General features: G+C 43.6%; 1 protein-coding gene across 1 annotated transcript; it reads right to left on the reverse strand.

The window, feature by feature from the left end:
* Positions 1-416: 416 nt before the first annotated feature.
* pdgfab (platelet-derived growth factor alpha polypeptide b) lies at positions 417-26,623 on the reverse strand. The gene is made up of 6 exons (XM_058049783.1): positions 26,034-26,623; positions 25,292-25,388; positions 18,921-19,082; positions 16,047-16,237; positions 4,982-5,108; positions 417-1,785 (listed from the first exon to the last, which is right to left on the reverse strand). The coding sequence occupies exons 1-6, from the start codon at positions 26,094-26,096 to the stop codon at positions 1,772-1,774; spliced, it is 654 nt and encodes a 217-aa protein (XP_057905766.1). The 5' UTR covers positions 26,097-26,623; the 3' UTR covers positions 417-1,771.
* Positions 26,624-27,509: the final 886 nt, after the last annotated feature.

The following is a 27,509-nucleotide window of genomic DNA, read 5'->3' on the forward strand; positions in this document are numbered from 1 at the left end:
AAATTGTCCATAGGTATGAATGTGAGTGTGAATGGTTGTTTGTCTATATGTGCCCTGTGATTGGCTGGCCACCAGTCCAAGGTGTACCCCGCCTCTCGCCCGAAGACAGCTGGGATAGGCTCCAGCACCCCCGCGACCCTTGTGACAAAAAAGTGGTAGAAAATGAATGAATGAATAATAATAATAAAAAGAAAAACTATATTATGGAAAGTAGGAAGTGAACAAATGTAACAGTTACTGATTGTAAAAGTAGGATTTACTACTACTCTTACTCCTTTTGGACATGTGGAACTGTGAACTCATTATGGGATGCATTCAACTGTAATCTGATGCATGTTCAAATAAATAAAACTATTACCAAAACCCTAATGGGTGTATCCCGAGTCCCATCCAAACAACAAATGATCACATCAATATTCTGTGAAAGTTTCATGAGCAGAAATATGTTTATTGTTGAACATAAATATATAAATTATGATTATTGCTGTCTTCATCCAAATTAGAAAAGTTTTTTGTTTTCTTAAAAAAAAAAACAACAACAAATTCTTAAGGCATTTTTTTTTTACATTTTTATCTGATGTGATTGCTAAAAAAAAAAGCAAACAGTGCTGAGACAACATAAATAAAGCACCATTGAAATGATGGTTGATTCCCAAGGTGGACTTTGTCTCCTCTCTGGCTGATACAGTCCCATGCTCTCTTCTTGTTGTTGTTGTTGTGTTTACAGTCACTCGCTCATGCTTGCCAGTGTAAAACTAGCTTGTTTGTACTCACGGTGGAAGAGCGCCATTGTTGCTTTTTACAAAATATCAGTTAGTTCCATCAGATTTGGGCTCTTTTTGAAAAGTGTGTGTGTGTGGGAAGGCTTTGTGAGGAGGAAACAAGGAGCCCATTCATGCACTTGTCGATTTGCTCTGCTTATTCATTCACTCTTTAAGGTGGACTTTGTTCTCTTTCTGTGTGTGTGTGTGTGTGTGTGTTGTCGCTACAGCAGACTGGGTGGGCATCATCCTTATCAGCGTTACAGTGATAAAGTATATTGTGTATGTGAAATGCATTAAGGAGCACTTATTATGCACAACAATCATTGCCTTTTTTTTTTTTTTGCATCTTTTCCAAATGGATTAAATAGAGACATTCAATAACCAACGACAACAAAAAAACATTCCTGCTTGAATAAAAGGAAGTATAATATATTTCATAACAAAAATAAAGCATCTTCCTGCACGTCTCCTCCTTGGCGCACAAATATCCAAACCATACACATAACTTGATACACTGTAATAATAATAATAATAATTATAATAATAATAGGACAACAAGTATGACAAAACAGGGATCTCCACATGTCCTTTCAGTTCTTTCACTTTTAAGAAAGCGTATAAATAGTTTGTAGTTTGCAAAACTGTACATGGACAAGAGAGAGGGGGGGGTGTTCTCCTTCCTGCAAGAGTCATTTCTTTCGAGGGCACACCCAGCTGGAGGTCATCCGCTTCTTTTCATCGTATTCTTGTGTGTCTTGTTCAAACAAATGTCCCACACAGAAAAAAAAAATCCCTTTTGGCCTCCACGGTGTCATCATCCCCCCCTCCTCTTCCTCTTATCAGTCAATGGATAGTTTTTTTTTAAGCACCTTTGGCATCATTTGTCTTGTTTATTTTCATCAGTCTTGTCTTTAGGGAAAAGTTCTTTGAAGCAAAGAAGTGTGGCGGTGAATGGAGGAAGTCCCGCCCACGCTGACGTCCTTTTTTTTTTTTTTTCTGCATCGGTCTCACCTCACGTCCACTAGAAGGGAAAACAGAGAAGGGTTAGATATTAGCACACCAGAACAATGCATTCTATATGGACACCAGGAGTACAGTAATCCCTCGTAATGCTGCTTCACGTTATCGCGGGTGTGGTTTATTAGTCCAAAAATATCCATCTTTATGCATATTTTTTTTTGTCTAAATGATTTTTTCCATTCAAGGATGTAATGGTGATATGTAGCATTCTACACTAGGTGTCAGTAGCCACGTTTACATGAGTTTTTATCTTTCCGAATGACATTTCCGAAAGCAATGGTATACTACATGGAAAGGAATATTCCAATCGCGTTTCTACATGCGCCGCTATAATCAACCAGAATAGTCAATGGGGCATACACAGTAAAGCGTAAACACCAACATCACGTGATACCGACTTCCTCGAGTTTTTCTTTCACTTGTTGGAATAACTCCGTATTGCCAGTTTTTCCTTCATCGAGTCTTGAAATTTAGTTTGAATCAAAAACAAACTTTCCGCAGCAGTCCAGTGCCGATTTCTAGCCTCCATGTTTTTAAATCGAAGAACGTCTCGAACTGCGTGTTACGTCATATCTCAGCATTTGCTGAAAGAACGCACCCGGGAACAGGAAAAGATAAAGTTCAATCTTGCTAATATTTTATAATTAAGCCTGTCACATGTTTTATGTAGATATGTATTCATGGCGTATAGAAGGGTTTAGATTCTGTTCCACAGATGGCGCTAATGCACACGAAAGCTGCTTGCCAAAGAAAAACACCACGAAGAAGAACGCACCCTGACAACTTTGCGATTGAGCAGTTACAAGATACCTCAATCGGATTGGGGAAAGGAATATTCCACTCCTGTGAATCCGATTATATATTCATTCGGATTGGCACTTTTCTTTTCGGAATGAGGTGTATACAAAGGTTACATTCTTTCCGAATGGAATTGGAATATTTGGGTCCATGTAAACGTGGCTGTGTCAGTTATGTTACAGTAATGAGGCAATAGCTACAGTAAAGGAAGTGAACTTTTCCCAATGTAACATATCTGAGTCTATATTATGTCTTATTTCTCTTTGACTATATTAGGTAATAAGAGTGTAAAGTAGACTATAGGGGTGTTATTTCATGTCTAGAGGGCTCTAATCATGTTAAAAAAGCATATTTGGAAGCGTTTTCTGTGCTTTTTTCTATAAACGAGGGATTACCGTACTTGTAATTATTCACATTCATTTGTGCATGCATCTTAACGAATGATGGAACAGTGCACCCTCGGAGTTTTGAGAAAGTCCAATTTTTCGAGGGAGATCTGAGGGTCCACTGTATGTCTTATATTTGTATAATTTGTGCAAATTTGTGTAAAATTAATAGAAAAAGGTGGCAATCATGTAACGTGACGGAGGTGTTTTTTGTCCTAAAAAGACAACAATTAGGCATAGTGACACACAAAGCGTGCATGCATGCCTCGCAAATCACAGCATGCAGCAGCAGCAGCAGCTCTCCTAGGCCTGACGTGATTGGTGGCTTTTACAGCAGTGATTTGGGTGGCGCACGCTGGCGCCCCCTGTTTGGCAAGGCGGAACGACGCCTACCTTTTCCCCTTCCCAGCTTTGAGAGGGAGGAGGAGGACGAGGAGGATGTGTGGGGAGGGAGGGGGGGGGACGTAACAGGTTCGACTTTATTATGTCGCCAATAAATCCTTGTGTAGCTTTTTAGGTTTCCTTTTTTTACCTTTAGACCTACGCTGGCCTGAAAACACAAAGTCAAGGGAGGGTTCAGTAGGGGGTGGGGGGTAAAAAAAACCCAAAAAAAAATTGAAAGAAAGAGCCCTGGGACAGAAGCAGAGACTAATAAATACTTGACATGCCTTATCAGCACACATTATATCTGCTCCAAGGGAGAGAAGCGCTGCTTGGCTGTCATGCCAGGCAGCCTTTGGACATCCTCTCCCTTAACACACATCTTTAAGCAGCTCTTTACACTTTGGAAACACGTTTGCCACCTGACAGGTGTGTCAGTCTGCTCGGGAGCAGTTAGAGGACAAAAGTTCAGCAGGTGCAAAAGTGTGAGAAAGACAGACAAGGACGAGGATGGATGAGGATGGCGGGGGGAAGAGGGTAGGACTTTGTGTTTGTTTTTTTTTTTAAATCAGGAGACTCAGTTAGGGTGCTTTAAGTCCAGGAGTCCCCTCCTGGATTTTATTTTCTTTATTTAGAATTTATCGCAATCCACTACTATAATTTTTACTATGTTACACTCTTTGTGTATGCAAGCGGCCCCGCCTCCACCTACTGAGACAGAGACTGTATTCATTCATTCATTAATTTTCTACCGCTTATCCTCATGAGGGTTGCGGGGGTTGCTGGAGCCTATCCCAGCTGTCTTCGGGGCGAGAGGCAGGGTACACCCTGGACTGGTGGCCAGCCAATCACAGGGCACATATAGACAAACAACCATCCACACTCACATTCATACCTATGGACAATTTGGAGTGGCCAATTAACCTAGCATGTTTTTGGAATGTGGGAGGAAACCGGAGTACCAGGAGTAAACCCAGAGATGGCCGAGGGTGGAATTGAACTGGGGTCTCCTAGCTGTGAGGCCTGCGTGCTAACCACTCGACCTGTGCTGAAACCATTCATTCATTTTCTTCCGCTTATTCTCACGAGGGTTGCGGGGGTGCTGGAGCCTATCCCAGCTGTCTTGGGGCGAGAGGCGGGGTACACCCTCGACTGGTTGCCAGCCAATCACAGGGCACAAATAGACAAACAACCATTCACACTCACATTCATACCTACGGACAATTTGGACTCGGCGATTAACCTAGCATGTTTTTGGAATGTGGGAGGAAACCGGAGTACCCGGAGAAAACCCAGAAATGGCCAAGGGTGGAATTGAACTCGGGTCCCCTAGCTGTGAGGCCTGTGTGCTACCCGGGCCTCACAGTGTTGAAACCAATAATGGCAAAATTATTGAGTTAATTTACATGTGTGATTAATCGATCATCCCAGGCCTCGTCCCCCACCAGAATCTGGCGCTCAGTCAAAGGTCTTACTGCAGTGACGTCATTTCCAGTCAAATAGTACCGCAATTCACGATAAACCACATCCAGGCATTCCCATATCCGCACCAAGGGGGAAAGCGAACTGGTTTTCAGTTCAAGCGGACCAAAGAAATCGCCCAAATTAAGGTCGGTCGACACCCAGACGTACCGGTTTCTGCATCGGAGTGCTCCACGACGTGATGCTGCGACGTGCACACGCACTCCAGGTGGTCTTCTAACCGTACAAAGACCTCTTTGAGCTTGGGCCTCCTCTTGACGTACTCCACCTTGGCCACCTGCAGGAAGGAGCAGAGAGAGACGAGGTTAGCAGGCGCTAACGTTAACATTGTTCTCAGCATCTACAAGCACAACACGGATGAGCTTAGCATCAAAGTCAAGGGAAGACTGTGATTACTTGTTACTCTCGATATGGAAATGTACAATTGGTAAGCTCCACATCCACTTCCGGGTCATTCCGATCATTAATGCTGGAGGTCAATTGGAACTCCATGATTGGAGTGTGTCTGTAGGAATCTGCGGTACATTCATTTGAGAACCGTGGTCACTGTTGGACCGCAGGGCCTGCTTCTGATTGGACTGAGGTTCACTAGCCACGTTTACATGGACTCAAATATTCCAATTCTATCCGGGTTATTTGCTCAAACGGAAAGAATGTAGCCTTTGTATACATCTCATTCCGAAAGAAAAGTGCCAATCCGAATGAATATATAATGGGATTCACAGGGGTGGAATATTCCTTTCCCCAATCCGATTGAGGTATCTTGTAACCACTCAATCGGAAAGTTGTCAGACTGCGTTCTTCTTCGTGGTGTTTTTCTTCTTCTGTTCTTTATTGGCGGTTGGCAAGCAGATTTCGTGTGCATTAGCGCCATCTGTGGAACAGAATCTAAACCCTTCTATACGCCATTCACAAGTCCAGTTTTATTAAACGTTCTTTGATTTTAAAAAAAATGGAGGCGAGCAATCGGCACTGGAATGCTGCGGAAAGTTTTTGTTTGATTCAAATTAAATTCCAAAACTGGACGAAGGAAAAACTGGCAATACGGAGTTATTCCAACAAGTGAAAGAAAAACTCGAGGAAGTCGGTATCATGTGATGTTGTTGTTTACGCTTTACTGAGCATGCCCCATTGACTATTCTGGTTGATTATAGCGGCGCATGTAGACACGCAATTGGAATATTCCTTTCCATGTATACCATTGCTTTCGGAAAGGTCATTCGGAATGATTCCATTCGGAAAGAGAAAAACTCATCATCATTTACTACAGGAATCTGAATCAAAAGGACAGTCTCCAATCCGTCAAACAGAAAATCAGCAGGAATTCTAAGCAATAATTCAATGACTGCAACCTTAGCTTCCCGATATGAGATCAAGGTTATGTTGGTACCATCAGAGCGAGATGGCTACATGCTTTTCTGCTCTCTGTCTGATCTTAAGCACCAAAGGCAGCTACTGTAGTGTCCTGGGGTTTATAGTGCGAGGGGGGGTTCACTACACGGTAGAGGATATGAGCCAGCCATTGGTCTCTGGTGATACAGTCTGGTTGTTGAGACATGAGATATTTGTGTATCCTGTGATGGCCCAGAGCCCGGTGGTGAATTAGTCATGCAGACAATTGAACATACCGAGCCTGTCTGCTAAAACAAAGCGCGGTGTTGACGCTCACGCAGCACCGTGTCCCTCACGCCAGGGATGCAAAACAAAAAGGCTGCCGTGGCTACAATAGAAAGTTCAACCTTTCCGGCTGTGTAGTTCCATGAAAGGAGGAGGAAGAAGAGGGGTGAGCAAGCAAGCGGAGGAGGTATGCGGCGAGCAAATAGAGCACAATGGCGGCTGGGTCGGCAATGGTGTTTTACCATTGTGGGACCCTGACATGGCCGGGGTGGAAGGGGGTCCCTGATCGGACAAGAAGCGAGTGTGCGAAGGCGGGAAGGGGGTTATTTTAAGAAACGGGTGTAGGCACTTGGCTGTGATCATGTACAGCATCGAATGGACGCAAATATGGACTGATAGCGATGCTACCAAGAACTTGTTGCGGACGAGACATGAGGACGCTATCGCCTCGTTTACACGCCACAGACCGCCGAATGAACGAAAACGTGTTCACTGCAGGAATTCCTCTAGTTGAGGTCTGTGCTCCTGAATAAAAGAACCAAGTGGAACTCTTGTGAACGCTGACCTGGATTCAGTCATTCATTAGTTTTCTATGCTGCTTGTCCCCATTGGGGTCACGGGTATGCTCGAGCCTATCCCAACGAGGTATACCCTGGACTGGCATATTGGCCGCTATGTTTCGGGATCGACATAGGACAGCAAAGTCAACCATCGGCTAGTAGTTCAGCACAAGTTCAACCAAACTGTACTAAACCCCCCTCCGCTTGTCCCCATTGGGGTCACGGGTACGCGGGTCACGGGTCCAGGTACACTCTGGACTGGCATATTGACTGCTACGTTTCGGGATCGACATACGACAGCAAAGTCAACCATCTCGGCTAGTAGTTCAGCACAAACTCAACCGAACTGTACTAAACCCCCCTCCGCTTGTCCCCATTGGGGTCACGGGTACGCGGGTCACGGGTCCAGGTGCACCCTGGACTGGCATATTGACTGCTACGTTTCGGGATCGACATAGGACAGCAAAGTCAACCATCGGCTAGTAGTTCAGCGCAAACTCAACCGAACTGTACTAAACCCGCCTCCGCTTGTCCCCATTGGGGTCACGGGTACGCGGGTCACGGGTCCAGGTGCACCCTGGACTGGCATATTGACTGCTACGTTACGGGATCGACATACAACAGCAAAGTCAACCATCTCGGCTAGTAGTTCAGCGCAAACTCAACCGAACTGTACTAAACCTGCCCCCCTCCGTCCGCCCCCATTGAGAGGCCCCTCATATCGTTGTCCTTCCCACTCTAAGGTGAAAAACACTTCAAGAGGCCCCCATTCATATTAGTGTGCACAACAATACTGCTCAAACAACCTCTGGCTCTGCCTACTTTGTCAACACTCTCCCATAGTGTGTGTGTGTGTGTTAGAAAGGTGTTAACAGGGAAGCTGCCTACTTTCCGAAGCAGATTTATTTTCAACCTCACCGCCAACCACTTCGTCACCCGCGTACAAAGGCTTCTTATCCGGCGAGGAGTCAATGACTTCCCACATAAAACATACATCAGAGAGAGACCCCCATGCTACGCCGAGGGGGCCCCTACACTCTTTCTTTTTGTATAAATCAAACCGCTCCCAAGAAAGTCGGGGCCCTGAGAAAGAGTCCCTTGAGTGGCTTGTGGGGTGATATCCGATCCACGGGGTTGGGGGCGAGGGGGGCTCTGGGAAGTACACTACCTTTTATATTTTGTAAAGCAACGCATGGAGATATGCTTACTTACTTATATGTTTACATCCATTGGAGGTAAACACGTATGTTATTGATACAATTTAATTACATAAATTATCTTCTTTTCCATATTTGTAATGTTTAATTTTCATAATTGAACTTCTCATAATATTTTGACTTTATTCCCATAATATTATAATTTTTTCCTCAACCCAATTTTTCAAAAATGACACCTTTTTGTTCCTCGTATTATTACTTTTTTATTTAAAATTTGACAAAATTGTGACTTTGTCCTTTATAATAATACTTTTTTCGCTTTATTCCTCTAAAAATGTTTTTCTACATTTTTTTTTTAATTTTTCCAACAATTTCAACTTTCTTCTTGTATTCATAAATAAATAAATACATTTTTTAAAACATAATAATAAAATATAAATATATAATAAATATAAAATATATAAGTATACAATAAATATAAATATAAAATATATAAAATAAAAATCAAATATAATAATATATAAAATATATTTTATATATTATATTTTTATTTAATATTATTATTAAAAAAATATATATATATTTTATACACATTTTTTTGACTACATTCTTTTGTGTATCAATCAAAGCACTCCCAAGAAAGCCGGGGCCCTGAGAAAGAGTCCCTTGAGTGGCTTGAGGGATGATATCCGATCCACGGGGTTGGGGTGATGCAAGGGGCTCTGGGAAGTGCACCCCCATTGGTTTATCCCAGGCCGCCCCCCCACCCCCCACCTCTCCCACCAAAGAACCCTCTGTGTGAAGCTGATTGTCTTGGTCGGCTTTAATTGGGAATTCCCTGAGCGCTGATGAGAGCATGACGGAGGGGAAAGTTTTACTCCCGCCTTCCAAGGAAAACACACAACTAGGATGTGGATGTGCACCGCCGGCCATGATGACTTGGAATGGGGACAAAAAAAAAAAAAAAACAGAGCGCAAATAAATAAAAGTGTGTGTTTGTTTGGAGAATGGAGGGATGGAAAGCGGCGAGGGCGGGGCGGCGACTCATCCGTCGGGGAGGAAATTAGGCCAGCGAGACAATAAGAGCTTGTCCCCCCGCGAGAAGAAAAACTCCTAAGTGGCGGGAGAAGCCAAAACTTCCTCAACACAAAGGAGCTCTCTCTCAACTTTGGAGATTGAACAAGGAAGAAATGCGAGATGATCTAGCGAGGATGGAGGGGGGGGGGCAACCTGCTGCTGCCCTTGTCGTCAACCCGTCATGACGTGTACACTTCACCACTACTACAATGACGTTATTTTTCCTCATATGAAAACAACTTTTTTTGACTTAATTCTTGTCAAATGACTGCTGTGCTATTTTTTAGTTTTCTAAAAAGAGATATATTTTTAGACTTCTCGTAAATTGACTTTATTCCCATAATATTTCCCCAAAGAAAAAGTTGAATATTAGAATTTTTTTTTTCAAAAATTACATTTAATATTATGACTTCAATCTCATAAAATTGACTTTTTAGCTTTGTATTGGCTGCACTGTGTATGAGTGGTTAGCGCACAAGCCTCACAGCTAGGAGACCCGAGTTCAATTCCACCCACTGCCATCTCTGGGTTTTCTCCGGGTACTCCGGTTTCCTCCCACATTCCAAAAACATGCTAGGTTAATTAACGACTCCAAATTGTCCATAGGTATGAATGTGAGTGTGAATGGTTGTTTGTCTATATGTACCCTGTGATTGGCTGGCAACCAGTCCAGGGTGTACCCCACCTCTTGCCCTGAAGACAGCTGGGATAGAGTCCAGCACCCCCGACCATGGTGAAGATAAGCGGTAGAAAATGATTGAATGAATGAATTTAACTTAAACCAGGCTGCACAGCGGAAAAGTGGTAAGCACGCAGACCTCACAGCGAGGAGTCCCGAGTTCAATTCCACCCTTGGCCATCTCTGGGTTTTCTCCGGGTACTCCAATTTCCTCCCACATTCCAAAAACATGCTAGGTTAATTGGCGACTCCAAATTGTCCATAGGTATGAATGTGAGTGTGAATGGTTGTTTGTCTATATGTGCCGTGTGATTGGCTGGCCACCAGTCCAGGGTGGGATAGGCTCCAGCACCCCCTGTGAACCTTGTGAGGATAAGTGGTAGAAAATGAATTAATGTCTTTATATTTTGACTTTATTGTTGGATTTTTTCTATTTCTGCTGGGTTTTTAAAGAAAAATTATGATCTACAGAGCGGGGGGGGCTCATTGTCAACCCGTCATAACGTGTGCACTCCAGCTGACGTTTGGATGGGGTTATCATCTCGAAAGAGGAGCATTTTATCACCTCTGCCATGCCTTGCGTGGCATCGCTTTCCTCCATATATCATGGATGGCCAGATGTGGAACATCTAAGGGCAGCAGAAGGTGTGATATCAAATATCAAAGAAGACCTGAATCACGTCTTTAAAGGCTCCTTCATGATCCTCCACAGAACAATGCCATTACATTACAAAGAGAAGGTCGCCGAGGTGAGGCCAAAAGACTTGTGGAAAGGGTGAGGAAGGAGGGAGTGATTTCATATAACAGACAATCAGACTCCAGTAGTGGAGGAGGGAGGGGAGGATGAAGTCAGAGGGGAAGAGTGAAAGGCAGGACAGAGAAGAAGAAGAAGTGGGGGGGGGTATAAAAAAAAAAAAAAACGATAAAAATGCAACTTTTTCCCGTGATGTGGTCCAGCCTGTGTGCTAGTAGCCAAACGCTCCGACTTCTGACCCGGTCGAGATGCTCCCATGACCCGCCCGGCCTCCATGCTCCTTTTCAAACGGGAGTAGCAAACAATCACGTGATGCTTCATAAATCATCACTTTTTTACCACCAGGCTCAACATCTGACCCGCTGTCGCCGAGGTAACAGTCAGTGTGTTAGGATGCGGGGGGGTGGGTGGGGGGGTTAGCACCGTGACTACATCCGCCCTTCGCTTTGATCCGGCAGCCATCAACACTTCATTACTCTGCGGCCCGTCTTCCTTCGCGCACAAACGACCTTGTCGCTACGCTGCGGTGGGGGAGTTTATGTAGCCTAGCATGAAGCGGCGCACCGTGTCTCTCTCTCTTACACACACACACACACACACGGAAACAATCTCCTTCTTTGGTTTACACAGATGTGAGCCGATGACCCCTTCCAACCTCTGCCAAATACTTGAAGACGGGGGCCAACCAAAGTGACTTGTTGCCAAAATATACCATCATGATTTGATGGAGCTTCCTTATACGGTTAAAGGTTGAGCCCACTCGCATCATTCAGTGTGGAAATCAGGAGGAAATACATTCATTCATTCATTCATTCATTCTACCGCTTTTCCTCACGAGGGTCGCGGGGGGTGCTGGAGCCTATCCCAGCTGTCTTTGGGCGAGAGGCGGGGTACACCCTGGACTGGTCGCCAGCCAATCACAGGGCACATATAGACAACCATTCACACTCACATTCATACCTATGGACAATTTGGAGTCGCCAATTAACCTAGCATGTTTTCGGAATGTGGGAGGAAACCGGAATACCCGGAGAAAACCCACAGATGGTCGAGGGTGGAATTGAACTCGGGTCATCTGGCTGTGAGGCCTAACCACTTGCCTGCTGTGCAGCCTGGTTTAAGTTAAATTCATTAATTAATTCATTTTCTACCGCTTAGCCTCACCATGGTCCGGGGTGCTGGAGCCTATCCCAGCTGTCTTCAGGGCAAGAGGTGGAGTACACCCTGGACTGGTCGCCAGCCAATCACAGGGCACATATAGACAAACAACCATTCACACTCACATTCATACCTATGGACAATTTGGAGTGGCCAATTAACCTAGCATATTTTTGGAATGTGGGAGGAAACCGGAGTACCCGGAGAAAACCCACGCATGCACGGGGAGAACATGCAAACTCCACACAGAGATGGCCGAGGGTGGAATTGAACTCTGGTCTCCTAGCTGTGAGGTATGCGTGCTAACCACTAGACCGCTGTGCCGCCGTAGGAAATACATAAGTACTATAAGACTCAGTTTGATGCGTTACGGTTCATTCAAGGACATCTTGGTCCGTTTATCCAGGTCGGAACAGGTGGAGCAACCTCGCCAGGACGAGATGCCCGAACCACCTCACCTCTCGCGATTCGAGATTTTAGCATGTCCACCCATGAATTGTAATTGCTTCATTGCTCGGCGTACACGGTAAACAAACGCTGAATGGCTTCAGAGGCGTGCGTATAGGATGAGTGACACCCATTCTTCCACCCGTGTCGTGGCGTGTTTACCCGTCGGGAGAGCAAAGAGAGGCGTTGTGATTCATACGTGCACACACAAGCACACAATGTGTGAAAGAATGTCGACACACACACACACACACACACACTCGTACTTGACTCGGTCCGTCCTGTCCTGAAAGCACCTGTTTGGGGCCAGAAGAGCATCCATGATGCTGGACGTATTTTAGCTAGATGTATTAGTTATAAATGAGGCGCATTTGGGGAAATGTAAATGAATGAAGTCCATCTATTGGCGCCCAAACGCTGAGAGGAGAGACAGGAAATGAATAGAAAAGACAATGGCTGTGTTCGAAACCGCACACTTACCTACTACTCATACTAACTCTTTGTGTGTCTACACTGGTAGTATGCGAGAAGTTCCTGGATGCATACTGCATTCGCTAGAAATGTTGAGTACGTATCATCAGCTTACTACTCACACTCAAATTACCCAGGATGCAATGCATCGTGACGTCACCGCGGAAAAAAACCCCAAAAAACGTTCAACACTGAGCAGCAGAATGGACCAAACCGCGGTTGGTTCGCTTCTTGTTTTCAAAGTAAAAGCAGTGATTTATCACTATGGGTTTTTTTGTATGAGAAAAGTAAGGGGGTGTTTTATTTTGTGTAATAAATAAATAATCAGAAGGCTGCACGGTGGATGAGTGGTTAGTGTGCAGACCACACAGATAGGAGACCCGAGTTCAATCCGGGTACTCCGGTTTCCTCCTATATTCCAAAAACATGCTAGGTTAATTGGCGACTCCAAATTGTCCATAGGTATGAATGTGAGTGTGAATGGTTGTTTGACTATATGTGCCCTGTGATTGGCTGGCCACCAGGGTGTACCCCGCCTCTCGCCCGAAGAATGAATGAATGAATGTAACTTAAACCAGGCTTCACGGTGAATGAGTGGTTAGCGTGCAAGCCTCACAGCTAGGACACCCGAGTTCAATTCCACCCATGGCCATCTCTGGGTTTTCTCCGGGTACTCCGGTTTCCTCCCACATTCCAAAAACATGCTAGGTTAATTAACGACTCCAAATTGTCCATAGGTATGAATGTGAGTGTGAATGGTTGTTTGACTATATGTGTCCTGTGATTGGCTGGCCACCAGCCCAGGGTGTACCCCGCCTCTCGCCCGAAGACAGCTGGGATAGGCTCCAGCACCCCCTGCGACAATCGTGAGGATAAGCGGTAGAAATTGCGTTGCTCACTTCAGCTAGCTTAAATTTAGCCGAATTTGTCCAAACTAAATTGTAAACAGTTGGTATTTGGATACATTAATGGCATACTCGGGATCTAAATGGCCAATTTCTCGTTTGATTAAAAAAAAAAATTCAATAAAGTAATGAATTTAAAGAGTTTTCAATTTCGGCTCGGGTAGGATCGCAATGCATTTTGGGTTATCATGTAGTACGCTGTTGTGTAAATACTGCATACTGTCTGATGGATTGGGTATGCAGTATGGAGTGTGGCTAGTATGGGCATGGAAGTACTATGTAGTAGTAAGTATGCGGTTTCGAACACAGTCACTGTCTCCTGTGGATGGACCCCGTCGGCCCATCCTGGAGTGTGCTAGTTTTTCCCAAGAATCGCGGCATTCCGGTCTGAGTCGAGTCTCGGTCCTTGTCTCGGTGGCGGCAGACAGAGGTCCCATTGACCACACGCTCACTCCCAGAGAGACAGACGGGTTTGGACGCAGACAGCTGGTCTTGCTTCAATGTGACTCAGCATTTCTGCCCATAAAAAAAAACCTGATGAGACCGGATCAGGTCGCGTCTAGGTCGCGCCCAATGAACCCATGCACAGACTCGAGGACAGAGTTGTCTCTTTCCAACTCAGACGAGACAATCGAGTCCAGACTCTGGACCCCGTCGGTCCTGTTTATCCCACAGTTGTCTCCCAAAAACAGAGCCCATAGCTGCCATACCTCCACCAAGAGCGATGTGTAAATAGAACGGGCCTTTGACTTCCTGATGCTGAGCAGGAGGACGTGTTTGTAGCGACCAAAAGAAACTTCTGGGAACTGCAACCCCCCCTTTTGGAGTCCCTCCCTCTTTTATCACAGGGCCTTCCAACAAGAACTGGACATACTCAAGAACATGGATGGGCATTTGGAATCCATGTAGACATTTTAGATCGTAGGTAGGAACGTAGATCTGCTAAATTGAAAGCTTCGCCACATTCGATGCAGTGATCAAAAGGACAAGATGGCGAGTACAAGCGAGTGACCAAGGCTAGGAGTCCACTGGGCCGGCGCCAGTTGGTGCCAGTTTGCGCCAAAAATTATGTGATTGGCGCGTAGTGCCGCCGAATTAATGTTCGCTGGGCATTCATTCATTTTCTACCGCTTTCCCTCACAAGGGTCGCGGGGGTGCTGGAGTCTATCCCAGCTGTCTTCAGGCGAGAGGCAATGTACACCCTGGACTGGTCGCCAGCCAATCACAGGGCACATATACACAAACAACCATTCACATTCATACCTATGGACAATTTGGAGTCGCCAATTAACCTAGCATGCATGTTGTTTGAATAATTTTACTTTATTTTAGTTTTATTTTGTGTGAGACTCTTTGATGTACTTTGTTGTACTGGGCACCGACCCAGTGGACTCAAAGCGAATCTTGGCGCGTGCCATTACATTCCGGCGGATTGTTTGTTTACATTTTGTTTTCCACTTAGCCAACACTTCGCGCTGATTGCTTGATGCAAGTGGCGTGACGAAAATTTTAAACATTTTAGAATTTTCTTGCCGCCAAACTCAATTTTTGCCGCCGTAACGGGCCACCATGAGCCACTTTGAGCAACTGCATGCCACTAGGCACCTTATTGGGGACACTAGGCGCCACAGCAAATAGCATTGGTGCGAACTGGCACCAGCCCAGTGGACTCCGATCATCAGGAACCCACCAACAGGAGCTGGATGAAGGGGCCGGGGAGTCTGGGAAGTCTGGGCTTGCCTGCTTAAGCTGCTGCCCCCATGACCCTACCTCAGATAAGCGGTAGAAGATGGATGGAAACAGGAGTTCAGAACATGTTGTTGCAAAAACATTCATTTTCTCCCAGACACCTCCCTGTGGGCAGAACCGAGGTATCATGTCTCCGAGGTGGAACTAGAAGAGGTGGTCGGGAAGTCTGGGCTTCCCTACTGAGAATGCCGCCCCCATGACCTGGACCCCGAGTGAGTGAGAGAACATGGATGGATGGATGGACAGTTCATTTTCCCCATTGTGTACCAAAGAAACCGGGTCAAACGGCAGACATTTTTCACACGGGTGGTCTTGTATCTATTTGGAGCACCCCTACGGGGCCGCCCACCCCGCCCTGACTGACAAGTGCCGACAACCCCCACCCCCTTTCCTACGGCCCTAGCTTTGGCACACTGGCCCGTGTCCAAGCGCAGGACTGAGTGATGAAGTAGTGAAAGCGGCTGTAATGGAAGACGTATGGGGACCGGGGGAGGGGTGGCGGGGTGTTACTGCCGTCGACGCCGCCGACGCCGCCGACCACTCGGTATGTGGTCATTTACTTACCTCCTGAGAGCGAAATTGTCGCAGCATATACAATGACGAGGACAACAGGAAGTGGATGAATGTGAGAGTGTGTTTACCTTAACGGTGCGGTGGTGCTTGCGGGACGGCTGGCAGCGCATGTTGCTGGTGTTGCAGCAACCCGTGCAGCGCTTCACCTCCACACAGGGCGGCCATATCAGGAAGTTTGCCGACGTGGGATCCACCTGGCTCCTGGGGATCTCGTAGATCACCGTTCGCGTCTTGCACACCGCCGGGACCGCCTCCTCGACTGCGGGGAAGGTGAGAGGGCGGAGCTAATTGAGTCAATTGAGCCTTGGCTATGAAATAGTCCCAGTGTATGCTGATATCATGCTGATATCATGCTGATATCATGCTGATATCATGCTGATATCGTGCTGATATCGTGCTGATATCGTGCTGTAATGTGCGCATTCACTCCCAGCTGCTTGTTGCATTCCTTTGCTGCAGCTATTATTCCCTGACTCACTCGCTCACCTCCGATCACGCCCAACATCGCTATTCACAAAACACCTCTAATGCTTATCCGGTACACCTTATGGACTAAAAATCGCAATATTATGAGGATTAATAATATCATTTTAGTAGCATACAGTTGAAATACTGAAGAAAGATGCTATTTAAAGCTGTAATATTATACAAAACAATGAATTTGGGGCATGGAAAAGGTTATATTACAAAAATAGTCAAAATTATAAAATTATAAAATTATAAATTATAAAATTATAAAATTATAAAATTATAAAATTATAAAATTATAAAATTATAAAATTATAAAATTATAAATAAAATATATATGAATACATATGAACATATAAATAAAATAGTTGAAATAAAAAAAACCTGAGCAGAAATGGAAAAAGAAGTCATATTTAAAAATTGAAATTTTATGATAATAAATTTGTAACAGTATGAACATGTGAGACATGAACACACGTCCTGAATATTCTAAAGATACAAAAACAGCTAAAAAAGAAGCTGCTAAAAATGCACATAATGGGGGCGCACCCATAAAGCCTCCAAAAAGCAGCAACAAGGCTCCATTTCCATTATGCAAGCTACATATTAGCCAAGCTACAGCAACATTTTTACACCCAAGAACTACATTACTGGTGTAGTGACACCTCGACACACCACAGTAGCTAGCTACTAGCCGGTTAGCGACTAATTCCGCTCACAATGCCTTAGGCCGCTAACGGAATGAGCTGCCGCCACTGTTGCTGTCTTTTTGTTATTGATGCTAGGTGTAGTGTTATTGTGCATTATTAGCTGTCTCTTTTTAGCTGTTTTTATATCTTTAGAATGCACAAAACGAGACTTGTGTGTTTGTGTCGCACATTGATGATGATGCGTAAAATTGTTCCTTCAAGATGTGCTGCAAAAAAGTCCGACCTTCCCTGGAAGGTAACAGAAAATCTTTTTGAGGAATGATAAGAGAGCGAACAGAAAAGTGTAAAAAAATATATTTTTAAAAGATAAAAAGCTGGGAAGCCCCAGCCGTACTCTGTCTTCCAATCAGGCGAGGCTCACGCTGCTACACTTTGAAAACCCCCGTGCTCAAGTGAAGGAAAGACATCTGAAGATCTATTTGGACTACTTCCAACATATACTCCATGCACTTATAAAGCATGTCAATGAAATATGACCTAACGCTATATTCCTTTCAAGTACTGTGCCGTCAGGAATATACACACACACACACTCACACACACTCCATGGCACTCTCCGCACCACGATCAGATATCATAGAGCATGGCATTTTATGAAGAAATCTGACAGAACACCAGGCGAGTTGCAACTTGAAGCCTGAATGTCTGGAATTTCCACACTCAAGGACATATTCCTCTCCTGACGCGTGTCTCGAATCTTGGAAGCCCTCCGGACAATCCAAAAGTGCATCCTCACGCACCAGCACATGAAAGCATAAATGCTACGTGTACTGCTTCATTAAGGCGGCGTGGAAAAGCCACTAAATATTAGCTTAGTTGGAAATGAGTGCTAAGTTTCACCTGCTTCTGTTATTAACGCGCTTATGAAGATGAAGTGCACGGCATCACTGAATTGCAGTAATGCAACTTCGGTCCAAAAAAATAAAAATTCATAAAAACAAGTAACATGAATGTAAAACAATATTTAATATGTATTTGGAGTTTATACTAAAAATAATAAACATTTAAATTAAAAAAATAGATGTTGTAAATAATAATATTATAAAAGATTAAATAATAATAATGTTATAAAATAATAACATGATAACATAATAATAATAAAATAAACAGAATTGAAATAATAATAAAATAAATAATAACAAATTATTAAATAAATAATAATGAAACAAATAATAAATGTTAAATAAACCAAATGTAAATAAAATAAATTAATATACATACATATAATATATAATATATTATATATATAATATATAATTACAAATAATTGTAATAAATAATAAAATAATATAACCACAATTTAAATAAAAATTTAATAAAATATATTAAATATACATACATATATAATAATAATAATAATAATAATAATAATAATAAAATAATATAACCACTATTTAAATAAAATAACATTTAAAAAATATATGTATATAATTATTATAATTAGAATATTTCAAATTTTATTGTATTAACATATACAATATGAATAGAATTGAATCCAAATCTACAAAATGAATTAGGAGCCTGCAAAAACAATCAATAACCTGATCGGATTATTATTTGTGACATATTCAATACATTTGAGTTCCCTTTTACATGCATGTAAAAGACCCCATTTGGATCCAATCCGGATGAAAGTATCTATTTCTATACCATTAGAAATGTGGATTCTAACCAAATGAAGAATGCTTAGCCATCCTAAAAGTTGTACACATTGGAGCAATACTATTAGCTACTATTAGCAGTAGTATTACTAAGCAGCCTTACCGATGCTCCTCTTGCGACGGCTGTGTAGCTGCGAGCTCTTCAGGTCGCTGTAGTGACCAGGGTGATGGGAGTAGTTCTTGGGATGGTGATGGTTGTTGTTGTTGTTGTTGTTGTTGTGGTGTTTGTGATGCTTGGGCCTCTCGATAACATCGTTTCCCGTACCTCGTCAAAACAGAAGGCAGTCACGTTAATAGTGGCCAACTGGTGACCCTCAATCCGAGTTGTTTAGGTTCTTCTTTTTGGACCAGTGCATTATGGCAAAGAAAAACTATTATTTGTACCAAACTGTCAGAATGGGAATTCTATGTTGCATTCAAGACTGCTGGGAAGTAGAGACTTTTACACTCACAATGATCAACATACTGTACACTTTAAGGGGGGTTCAGCCGAATCACCACCAAATTGGGTACGCATCATTAGGGGACACACAAACACATGTGTTGGACAATTTGAGCAAAATCGGTTAAAAAACATGGCCGCCGTCCCAGCTGTCTTGGGGCAAGAGGCGTTGTACACCCTGGACTGGTGGCCAGCCAATCACAGGGCACATATAGACAAACAACCATTCACACTCACATTCATACCTATGGACAATTTGGAGTCGCCAATTAACCTAGCATGTTTTTGGAATGTGGGAGGAAACCGGAGTCCCAGGAGGGTGGAATTGAACTTGGGTCTCCTAGCTGTGAGGCCTGTGTGCTAACCACTCGCCCACCGTGCAGCTATTAATTTTGTAAAATTGCAGATTTTTTTTTTTATGTTTATGGAATGTGGGAGGGAACCGGAGTCCCAGGAGGGTGGAATTGAACTCGGGTCTCCTAGCTGCGAGGCCTGCGTGCTAACCACTCGACTACCATGCAACCCTCTTAATAGTATTATTTTTGTAAAATTGCTGATTTTTTAAAAAATGTTTTTGGAATGTGGGAGGAAACCGGAGTCCCAGGAGGGTGGAATTGAACTCGGGTCTCCTAGCTGTGAGGCCTGCGTGTTAACCACAATTAACCTAGCATGTTTTTGGAATGTGGGAGGAAACCGGAGTGCCCGGAGAAAAACCATGCATGCACAGGGAGAACATGCAAACTCCACACAGAGATGGCCGAGGGTGGAATTGAACCCTGGTCTCCGCGCGAACCACTCGACCACCGTGCATCCCGTTATTTGTCTTAATAAGCAGAAAATTATTGGTATCAGTTTGAAAAAAAAGCTACTAAAAATGATTAATCAAATACCAAAATAGTTAACTAATTGGATATTCAATCAATAATCGATTAATCAATGAATTGTTGCGGCCTGGGAGTCTCTTTATGTGCACAAAATTTGGGGGGAGGGGTATTTCACTTGTTTGCAGGTTTTTCATGGATGAAAAAATATCCTTCTTACTTACTTCCTACAAAAAGGCTTCGCTACACGTCTTAAAAATAAAAGCTCTGCCATCTATCCATCAAGTGAGCATGGTGTTAGCATCATAGCTCACATAGCTATTTCATAGACCTTTTTCCATCCACATGGAAAAATACCTGGTATTTTTTTCAACACTTGTCGTTTGAGGGTAGACAAGCTAACCGCTACTTCCTGAAAAGGTTCGCTGAAGTGAACACTTTGTCGTCGTTTGGCTGAACCTTCCCAGCGACTCAGCAAAACGAGCAGGCGGGTACTCGGTCACCATTAACCGTGCGCTTAATTAACGCTGTCGTGTCTCTCATTTCGCCCTAAATGTTTACCTTTGTGATGACTTCAGGCTACTATGAACTACATGTTTTTCTCGGCTCAGCTATTTCTCTCTCTCTCTTGCTTGCACCCATCTGATAAAGCTTGTTTTGGTCTCCACCCTGAATATTACAGCAGACTGGTAATAAAATAATAAAGTCAACCCCGGCCTTTCCCGAAAAGAGCAGAGTCTGAATGTTTGCGCAGTGGGTGGAGTCCGGCGCTCACACCTGCTGGCTTCATGTAAACTCCCGGCGCTACATAAACTCCTCATGCGTGTTCCGACCTATAGCGTACACCCGCACAACAAAAGCATCGCCACAGGCCAGATATGTGGCTCTCATCCAACGCCTTTTGTGCTCTCACCACCAAATCCCACTTGAAGGGATTTCCTGCGTTAATACACCACATTCATTGTCTGTGGAAAGTGACGCCGATCCACAGAGAGGAAAGCGTCTTATACTCGGCATATGCGCTCACACGCTCTGCTTGTCATTTAGCCGCATGATTTTCCTTCCTAACAACCTTTTAAACACCACGGGTCACCGGCCAAAAGCTCCCAGGGTGCCTCCGCTCGCTCGCCTCCTGTCAGGAGGAGGGACACTTTGTGTCAGAGCCACGGCACCAGCGGAGGGAGAACATAAAGACGTCCTTTTATAAACCGTGTAGTCCATTTTTCAGCAGCGCAGAAAGAGATCTCTGTTGGCTTTTTTTTTTTGGGGTTTTTTTTTTTTTCCAAGGGAGAATATTTGTCCATCAGATTGTCAGCAGGCTTGCAGGGGAAACAGTCGATGGCGGAATGGAAGTAGCGGAAACATGTTAGCAAACGCTGAGACAGAAAAGACTTTTTACGACTTGTTAATCACTCTGTTAACTAGAGTGGGGTAATGCTAGCTTAGCGATGTGAGCTATGATGCTAACACCATGCTCACTGATGGATAGATAGATGGATAGAATTTTTATTTTTATTTTTATTTTTATTTTTATTTTTATTTTTATTTTTATTTTTATTTTTATTTTTATTTTTATTTTTATTTTTATTTTTATTTTTATTTTTATTTTTATTTTTATTTTTATTTTTATTTTTATTTTTATTTTTATTATTTAAAGATGTGTAGCAAAGCATTTTTGTTTTTGTTTTTTTTTAGAGTTGGTATCATGTCCACAAGTAAGAAGGATATTTTTTCATCCATGAAAAACCTGCAAACAAGTGAAATAATTTTTTCCCCCAAATTTAGTGCTCATAAAGAGACTCCCAAGCCGCAACAATTCATTGATTAATCGATTATTGATTGAATATCCAATTAATTAACTATTTTGGTATTTGATTAATCATTTTTAGTTGCTTTTTTTTCAAACTGATACCAATAATTTTCTGCTTATCAAGACAGATACCGAAGTATGAGGTACATTATTAAAAAAAAAAAAAAAACTTAAACTATATTATGGAAAGCAGGAAGTGAACAAATGAAACAGTTACTGATTGTAAAAGTAAACTGTGTTATGGAAAGCAGGAAGTGAACAAATGTAACAGTTAATGATTGTAAAAGTATCAGATGGAGGGGTAGGATTTAATAAGCTTTGCTTCTTCCTACTCCTTTTGGACATGTGGAACTGTGATTATGATTATGGGATGCATTCAATTGTAATCTGATGCATGTTCAAATGAAATAAAACCATTACTATTACCATTACCAAGACAGCTGGGATAGGCTCCAGCACCCACCACGATTTCGGCAATTTCAGGCAAAACTGTGATGTGGCCCCCTAGCCCCTTTGACGCCCCCTGGTCCAGGGTCTGACTGATTACTCGATGAATGGACACAAGATCAATTGAAAAGTCTATTTTGTACAAAAAAGGGGACTTTGAGCCACCATAATGTTCCATTTCTGTGGATTTATTTGGCTATGCCGCCACACCTCTGATTAAAATGTGGGTGGATCAATACGCCTTGAAGCAATTCAGACCTCCTCACTTGATGATGCAGTTTTACCGTAGATTATTCGTCTTTGTTTGTTTATATTACGTGAAAGGTGACTATGATTCAATAACAGGCGGGGTAACTTCATTACAGTAATTATAGGACACATCTACATTGCATGCATGTGCGTGTCGTGGTTAGTTTAATTTGTTATTTTAAGCGCTGCTTGGAACTGTTATTAAAGCTTGTATCTGACAGAGGTGACGATGTACTGAAATGTAGTTTTCATATCTTTCCAGGGTCAGAAAGGTTGGTTGCACAACAATAACTAGCTCATTTTTTAGCAGGAATACCAAGTCCCATCTCTACCAACAACAACCGATCCCTTGTCTTTCCGTGTCCTCTACGGAAGCCAAAAACCAAAACTCCAGCCAGCATCCATGAGTGCCCCCCCCCCCCATATTTTTGGAGGCCTTTGCCAATAATCCAAACATCTTTAAGAGGCTGATTCATGGAAGTCATTCTACCAGCGACAGTTCCCACATTATTTCTGTCACACTTTTTGTCACATCTCCCACATCCCCAAAATAGATTGCAGCTCCGGCCTGCTTCGCATGTACACTCCGACCAACGTGCAGCTTTGAAAAGTCTCGGACATTTGCAACAAAAGCTCTGAAAATACCCCTCAGGCTGGCGTCAAAAATCTTTTAATGGGCTTGCCAGGGCTGCCGAGCTGGCCCTCAGACAGATTTATGTCCTCGTAATAATAATCAGCCTACTACTGTTACCCTGAGAGACATTCCTCCGTTTGAAGCCAGACATGTTAATTCAATTATAAACACTTCTTCTCATGCTAGAGCCCCCTTTAGGGGGTCTATTCCGGGTTCTCCATGCATACATTAGAAAGCCGCGGCCACCGTTGTGGGGTGCAGGCGTGAAATGAATCATTTGGATTTTCTCTCCCTGTTTACGGAATATGAATCAAAGTTAGCGCAGTAACAGAAGCTAACATGATATTCCTGAAGGAAACCCCCCAAAACATACATGGTCGTGTTGATGGTGATTGTTTCATCACGCATGACACGGCTGTGTGCCGTCTCCAAGAGTTCCCTGGGTGCACAGTTATTTCCTGTCCAGTGGCGTTACCGTGGAGATGCCCTGTGCACTTGATTCCAGGAGAGCATGAAGGGTGTGTGTGTGCCAAAGCAACAACACCGCTTCACTACGCTGCCTCACAACTATGCAATGTTCAAGTCCGGTGGGAATGCTGAGAGACAAACATTCACACTAACACCAGGAATACAGTAATTACGGTGCCGATGCTCATCTTATCGCACGCCAAAAATAAATATTGTGTGAATGCTAACACCAAAAATATCAGTGTGCATGTTAAGGATATGATATGCATGCTAAATATTTATTGTGTGAATTCTGCAAAGATTTGCGTGCATGCTGAGAGACTATCATTCATACTAGCGTTACTTTGTGCACTGAACATATTTGTTGTGTGACTGCTGAGAGACCAACATTCATACCAGCGCTAGTTTATGCACTATACATGTTTGTTGTGTGAATGCTGAGAGATCACCATTCACATTAGCACAAGTTTGTGCACTGAACATATTTGTTGTGTGAATGCTGAGAGATCACCATTCATACTAGCGCTAGTTTATGCACTGAACATATTTGTTGTGTGAATGCTGAGAGACCACCATTCACACTAGCGCTAGTTTGTGCACTGAACATATTTGTTGCGTGAATGCTGAGAGACCACCATTCATACTAGCGCTAGTTTGTGCACTGAACACATTTATTGTGTGAATGCTGAGAGACCACCATTCATACTAGCCCTAGTTTGTGCACTGAACGTATTTGTTGTGTGAATGCCGAGAGACCACCATTTATACTAGCGCTACTTTGTGCACTGAACATATTTGTTGTGTGACTGCTGAGAGACCACCATTCACATTAGCGCAAGTTTGTGCACTGAACATATTTGTTGTGCGAATGCTGAGAGACCACCATTCACGCTAGCGCTAGTTTGTGCACTGAACGTATTTGTTGTGTGAATGCTGAGAGACCACCATTCATACTAGCGCTAGTTTGTGCACTGAACGTATTTGTTGTGTGAATGCTGAGAGACCACCATTCATACTAGCGCTAGTTTGTGCACTGAACGTATTTGTTGTGTGAATGCTGAGAGATCACCATTCACATTAGCGCAAGTTTTTGCACTGAACATATTTGTTGCGTGAATGCTGAGAAACCACCATTCATACTAGCGCTAGTTTGTTGACAAGCGTAGACTTTAACATGAGAAATGAGCTGAAAATCCAACACCAGTACTTGAACACCACTTAATGGATTTTTTTAATCGCATATCTGACGGAACAATGGTGATCATGCTCATTTATTCGGCATCCTAACGATTTTTAAGAATTGAAACGTATTGAAACTGAATGATGGCGATGCCATAATGTATGCTGCTCATAGTAGCCACTAGGGGGCATATGTGTATGGGATGGCATAAGGGAACCTGCTATGATATGCTTACATGGAAATGCTGTGAATTTCGGCCATGTGGCACGAAATTTCATTAGCTGGATTTTTTTTTTTAAAGCAATTTTCCCTTCTTGATCTGACTTGGTAAAATGACCCATACAGTGAGTTATATATAAATAATAATATATGCAGTATATATATAAATACTTGAAAAAGGAGGTATCTTGAGGCAGAATTTACCTACGGACTCAATATCCAGTAGCCGCTGGAGGTCGCTGATGCTGTGGATTTCACTGTGGGCCAGTCTGTCTATCAGCTCCTGTGGAAACTGCACTTCCTTCACGATGAAGATGAGGATGAGGAGGAGGGGGGTGAGGAGGGGTGCAAAAAAAAGAGAGAGGGGGGGGGCGGTTAGTGATGTTTTAGTGCAAATGTTGTTGGCTGCTAATAAACTCTTGTTTCAACAAGCACGGAGGCGCGTTGCAACTATTTTTACAGCAACTGCGCCAACTGCGCCAAACACATTGTGCACAATGTCTTCAATTAAGCGCAAAGAAGTGTTTATTGAAAGCGTGCAAAAGCGCCTTATGCACCAGTAACCGAGGAGTTTATGACAGTTTACGCTACGCAGCGGCAGCAGCGCGCAACATGTGCGCACTTTGCTGATGTACTTTTTGCACTTGTTGCGCTCCTGCACATGCTGGTGCCTCTCCACTCTGGGCTGTGCGGGGGCGACAAGGGGGGGCTATTTTTACCGGTTCCCATGAAGGCGTTGGGCCCAACCAACGCAAACGTTTGCCCGCTTGGCTCAGGCTACAAACAAATTAGGCAACAAAAGCCAAAAATAACCCAGCGTGTTGTTAGCTTGCCAATGCACCCCCAAATTCTGCTTTTTGACCCCCCCACTCTCCCACAGGAATAAATCACAAGTGTGACTTGGCAATAAAATTCAGATAATTCACTTTTTTTTTTTTTTTTTTACCTCAGCGGTGGCCAGAAGCATGTAGGACGTCCACAGCAGGAAGTAACAAATTGTGGCTCTCATCTCCCTTTTAATTTGGTTTGAACCCCAAACGAGACGAAGCAGTCGTGGAGGAGCCCCAAAGTCGCTCCTGGCCCCCGAGGACCCTCAACCATCCCCTCAGGGAGAGAAACCAGTAACTGGTGGTGGTTCTGCTTCCAGTTTAAGCTTGCAAAAACTCCTGTTACTCCTCTGCAGGGAAGCGGCTCAGCATAACTCCTCAAAGTGGGACAATCCCAGCAAGGCAGACGGGAAGTGCACTTGTCACACAAACCCACGTACACGCAAAAAAATATAATTTTTTTTTGTAAATGTGTCTCTAAAAAGTTATAATCCAGTGGAGAAGATCCTGGGAAAAGAAGTGAAAAAGTTGTCCATGCATGGAGGCATCCAGAGCTTGCTGAGTGTCCGTGGAGTGGAGTGGAGTGGAAGAGGAGAGGTTGGAGTGAGAGAGAAGAGTGGAGTGGGAGAGAGTGTGAGCTGCTGGTTATAGAGAGGCGGCGTGCAGCTCCGTGCAGTTTGCGCCTCCCACTCGCGTCTCCGTGATGGTGCGTCTTCTTCCACCAGGGGAGCTGGTTGGCTGACTTGAGACTCAAGAGCATACCCCCCCACCACCAACACCACCCCCCCACTCAACTAAAACCACCCCCTTTTGTATGCAAGAGTGAAAAGATGAAGCCCTTAAGGGTTCCACTGAAGCCACTCTGTCAGGCACACCTGCACAAATGGAATAATCCATGCAGGATATGTGAACCTACATGCATACTCTACTCTATATGATATATATCTATACACAAAGTCATATAATCACATTGACAGTTAAGTTAAATATCCCCAGTGAGGATAAGCGGCATAGAAAATACCCAAATATAAGACAACCAGTCTTGTTCAGACCTTGTTTGTCATTGGGTGTATGTGACGGGAGGAAAAGCTCTGACTCACTTAGGGATTATGTGTTGCTTTGTAAAAAAAAACAAAAACTCTAAAGCAGGGGTGGGCAAACTACGGCCCGGGGGCCACATGTGGCCCACCAAGTGTTTGAATCCGGCCCGCCAGTTGTTTTCTAAGTATTTTATTATTCATTCATTTTCTACCGCTTATCCTCACGAGGGTCACGGTGGGTGCTGGAGCCTATCCCAGCTGTCTTTGGGCGACCCTGGACTGGTGGCCAGCCAATCACAGGGCACATATAGACAAACAACCATTCACACTCACATTCATACTTATGGACAATTTGGATTCGCTAATTAACCTAGCATGTTTTTGGAATGTGGGAGGAAACCCGAGTACCCGGAAAAACCCTTGCTTGCACGGGGGTTCAATTCTGAGGGTGGAATTGAACCCTGGTCTCCTAGCTGTGAGGTCTGAGCGCTAACCCAAATAAACCCAAATATAAGACGACCAGTCTTGTTCAGACCTTGTTTGTCATTGGGTGTA

The sequence above is a fragment of the Doryrhamphus excisus genome, chromosome 15 (assembly GCF_030265055.1).
Source record: "Doryrhamphus excisus isolate RoL2022-K1 chromosome 15, RoL_Dexc_1.0, whole genome shotgun sequence".
In the NCBI taxonomy this organism is placed as follows: Eukaryota; Metazoa; Chordata; class Actinopteri; order Syngnathiformes; family Syngnathidae; genus Doryrhamphus; species Doryrhamphus excisus.